Genomic DNA, 4,452 nt, shown 5'->3' with positions numbered 1-4,452 from the left:
TCGGCAGGTCTGGAAACCCTCGGTTCCCACCACCGGGGCTCGCGTCCCTCCAGCCTCCCACGCCGGGTGTGGAGGGGACAGCCTCGCTCTCTGCAGCTGGGAGAGGCTCGCCCCAGCATGGGCAGGGGGAACGCTGGGACCGGCAGTTTTGGCCGGTGTTTTGGCCTTGTGGTTGAGCATGCTCTGGTCTAGTCATTTGAGACGGAGCGTGGCAGGTTTGTGCAACAGGAGGTGGGCATTTTGAGATGTCAACCCCCAGGTGGACCTGCCATTGTGTTCAACATCAGGGGAGTGGCATTTGAGGTTTTCCAGCTGCATTCGAGCAGGAGGGAAATATGCATTTGGTCCGAGTGTAGAGGTTCTTTGCGGGGAAAGGCTCTTCCTCTGTCAGCTATGCCTTGATGTGGCTGATTCTTCACCTGGCTTTTGTTACTGCTGTGACCAGCTACCCCCTTGTCCTTCCAGCAAGCCAGGACATGGTGGCAGACCCTGTCAATAAAGCGTCACGACAGGCTGTGGCTCTCCCTTCGGGGGGTCTGCAGACTGGTCCCTTGAGAAAAAAACGGATGGAAGCGAGTTGCTGTGTATCAGCCAAGAATGATACTCCAGGGCAGCACATTGAACTTCCTTAATTTTGGTCCCTTTCACTTCTTCCTTCCTTGCAGATGGTGGTTGCTCCTCGGTGGGAGGAGGAGTGTCCCCACTCCAAGCCCTGAAACACCCCTCGAGCTTTCTTGGAGGCTTCCCTGGTGCCTGGATCTGTGTCTGGGGGTGATGGGTTGTCCCCTGCAGCCCCAGCCACCAGGCTGGCCCTGCAGCTGGCTTTCACAGCTATGGCAGAGCCAGGTAGGAGTTCCCAAACAAAGTGCTCCAGGCTGCTACGGTCCCCATCAGTCCTGGAGATGCTGGTGGCCTGTTGTCCTCCTCCATCCTCCCTTGTAGCCCTTCCTTCCCCCGTTGTGGACATTCCTCTTCTATCCAGAGCTTTCTGAAGGCTTCACTGCCAGACCCCTGGAGCAGATCTCCACCTGGCAGCTGAGCAGGGATGGCTTCCTGCTCCACGCCAGGCCAGATTTTCCTTGAAGTACTCAAAGGTACGCTTCCTCCTCCAGCTAACACCACCAGTTCCTTCTGTGACACAACACGATGTCAGAGACCGGTGCTGAAATTGGGGGAAACATTGCTAACCTGCGCAAAACTGGGGTTGCTTTCGGGTTTTTGTGGTTTTAATTTTTGTTTTCCTCCCAGAAATGTTTTAATTGCTTTGGCCAAAATTCCCACTGTTTCCTTCCGGCCTGATCGAGCCAATGTGGGGTGCAGTGAAGCTGGGGTGCTGCAAAATCTTGGGTGCTGTTGCAGCCCTGCCTGCTGTCCTCTGCTCTCTGCTGGGAGGTGGGACCCACCCACAGCCTTTGCCGGCGTCGCCGCTTTAAGAGCCACCTCCGCGGGGCGAGCTTTCGAACCCGCTCCCCTGCCTCGCCATTGGCCGGCGCGGGCGCGCGGGGGCCAGGCGGCGGTTGGAGCGGCCGGCGGGGCGCCCTGATTGGTCGGGGCGGGGGCGGTATAAAAAGTGGCCGGGCGCGTGGGCTCGCCTCAGTCGGCGGCGCGAAGAAGCGGCGTGCGGAGGCGGAAGGCGCGGCACGGCTCGGCACGGCTCGGCTGCCCCGCGGCCCGGCGTCCCCATGGAGTTCAAGCTGGAGGCGCACCGCATCGTCAGCATCTCGCTGGGCAAGATCTACAGCGCTCGGGGCCAGCGCGGCGGCCTCAAGCTCCACAAGAACCTTCTGGTGTCGCTGGTGCTGCGCAGCGCCCGGCAGGTCTACCTGAGCGAGCCGGGCTGCCCGCCCGAGCCGCCCCCCGCCGCCTGCGGGCCCCCCGAGGAGGAGTCGCCGCTGCCTCGTGCCGCCGCCTGGCCGGCCGGCGAGCCGTCGCCCCCGCAGGACGAGGCGGCTAGGGGCGGCCCGCGGCTGCCCGGCGCGGACTGCGAGGGCCCCCGGCCGCGGCGCTGTTGCTGCGGCTGCTGCTGCGAGGCGAACCGCGCGGCCTGCGCTGCCGCGCCGCCCCCGCCGCCCCACTGCCCCCGGAAGCGCAGCGCCGGCGAGCGGGGCCAGCCGGGCTCCCCGGTGAAGAAACCCCGCCGCGAGGCGGAGGAGCCGCCGCCCCCGCCGCCGGGCGAGCAGGAGGACATGGAGACGGGCAACGTGGCCAGCCTCATCAGCATCTTCGGCTCCAGCTTTTCGGGACTGCTCAGCAAGGAGCCCAAGGGCCGGCGGCGGGCGCCCCTGGACGGCGGCGAGGCGGCGACGAGCACGACGCCCGCCGAGGCGGCGGCGGAGCCGGGACAGATCTGCTGCGACGAGCCGGTGCTGCGGACCCTCAACCCCTGGAGCACGGCCATCGTGGCCTTCTGACGCGCCGGCCGCGGGCGCAGAGACTCGCCCCCCACCCCCGCCGCGGGGAGGGGGCCCCGGCGGACAGCCGGACCGAGAGGTGATTCCCCCCCCCTTTCCTCCCGCCCCCCGGCCCGTCGGAGGAGGGCGCCCGCCGCAGCGGAGCGGGTGGGCAGCGCCGCGGGGCTCCGGCGCCCAGCACCGCCGCACCGGCCGGGCGGGACCGCGGGGCAGCAGCAGCAGCACTTCCCCCTTCCCCGCCCGCACCCCGGGGCCCGCCCGCCGGCTCTCCGGTGCCCGGGGGAGGCTCCGCGGCTGCAGCCGGCAACCGGAGGCGCTCCCAGCGGGTCATGTTTTAAGCTTGGAAAGTATTAAGTTTATTAAATAAAGTTTCTATTTTGGAAAGGTTTAGGTCAGAACTATTACATGGTGCTTTTTAAAAGTGTTTATTGAGAGAGACGAAGTTTACAGACGCTCTGACGGAAGGTCCTTCAGCCTGTTTGTTAGGCTTGGTAACTCCCGGTCTTTGTTGTATAAAGGCTTGGGGCTCCCGTAGGGACTTTTGTACAGTGTTCTCCTTCAGTGATGTATCATGTTTTGTATAAAATGTAATTCTACGTGTACGACACGTATTAAATATTTTCAACTGTATAAGCCTAGTCCCTGTTTGCGCCCCCCCCCCGCCCTTGGCTCGGGGGGAGGAGGGCTGCGGGGAGCTGGGCAGGCAGCAGCCAGGGTGTGGTTGCTGCATGTCTGTGGCTGGATCCACCCTGCTTCGCCAGAGGCTCGGGGTGGGTTGGAGTCCAGCTCTTCTGGGAGCCGGGGAAGAAAGGGAACTTCTGTCAGGGCGACTGGAGGCTTTCCCGGGTGCTCTCATTGCAGCTGCAGCCTCTTCCCAGGGCTGGAGCTGATGTGGCGTTTGAGGTCTTGCTCAGAAAGTACCTAATGTACAAAGTCACTCAGTGGGTGGAAAGCAGATGCTAAATCCCCGAAGAGCAGCTGTGTGCAGGCCGGCCCGTGCTGCGGTGGCCTGTGGCATGGCAGAGCCGAGGGCTGGCCTCCAGCTTTGCTCGGAGGGTTGGGGGCCTGTGCACGGATCCCTCCCAGGCACAAGCTCTGCCTGCAGCCAGCTACTGATCTGCCAGAAATTTTAAGTGCCTCCTGTTTGCTGTTACTTGCAGAATAGTTAAAATTATGAATATCAGGGCGCGCTTTTTTTTGGCACTTTTTTTTGGTTTTCAATTATCAGTAAAACTATAAGTGGGTTAAAGTTCCTACTCTTACGGGTGTGGAGAAAAGTTTGGCCTCTGCTTCACAGTGACTGTGGAGTGCCTCAAGGCATTGTAATTAGACTGAATTGTGGGGGAATTTTTTTTCTTTCCTGCTTCTTGCTGGGAGATGCACTAGAGGCTTCTCTGCTCCTAATTAATGAACTTTTCAACTGAGGATTGCATCTCTTGGGAGTAAAGAAAGATGTTTGTGTGCTGTGAAACACAGCCTGGGGTATCTGGCTGAACCTAGGGGGGGTGGCTCGAGTGGGAGAGCTGAGGAGTGGTGTGGGAGATGAGGGGTGACCAATGTGAAGCTTTCTGCTCTGTGCTTTCTCTGGCACAGCTGAAATCGGCATGTTGACTGTCCCTTACAGAGGGCGCTGGGCTTGCAGGCTGGGGTTTTTCACACCCGTGTTTTGTGTGAGAACTGGAGGCGTTGGGCTCTGTCCTCCCGAAGTGCTGGGAAAGCAACAAGGGGAGGGCTTGTGATGGAAGAGATGCTGCCAAGTCTAGGGCAGCTTAGAGGGAGCTCTACTAGTCTGTGTACAAGTTGGTAGCTCCCTGTTATGTAAAAGCGAAAGTCCTACCATCCTAATTTTCTTGATAATTGCACTCAATGGTGACACACAATTTTAGCCTGATAGGCAACACCAAGGAAGTTGTGTGTGATGAGACATTTCTTTCCACTTGATAACCTTTGAGAGGTGATGAGAAGGGCCTGTCCCTGCTTCATTTATACACAAATGCTCTCCAGGAGAGCTCTGCAGTCCAATAGCATGGCTGTTGGGTGG

General features: G+C 60.3%; 1 protein-coding gene across 1 annotated transcript; it reads left to right on the top strand.

Moving 5' to 3' along the window:
* On the top strand, window positions 1–3,044 carry IER5 (immediate early response 5). Its single transcript, XM_080407465.1, has one exon. It carries the CDS (start codon window positions 1,683–1,685, stop codon window positions 2,409–2,411), a length of 729 nt encoding a protein of 242 aa, XP_080263591.1. The 5' UTR covers window positions 1–1,682; the 3' UTR covers window positions 2,412–3,044.
* The last annotated feature ends 1,408 nt before the right edge of the window (window positions 3,045–4,452 follow it).

This window comes from Falco punctatus (genome assembly GCF_963210335.1).
Source record: "Falco punctatus genome assembly, chromosome: 11".
Taxonomy (NCBI): Eukaryota; Metazoa; Chordata; class Aves; order Falconiformes; family Falconidae; genus Falco; species Falco punctatus.
This window is presented reverse-complemented; position numbering and strand designations above follow the sequence as displayed.

Excerpts from the sequence above, each read along its gene's own strand:
- IER5 (XM_080407465.1), top strand. The coding sequence starts at position 1,683 with ATGGAGTTCAAGCTGGAGGCGCACCGCATCGTCAGCATCTCGCTGGGC.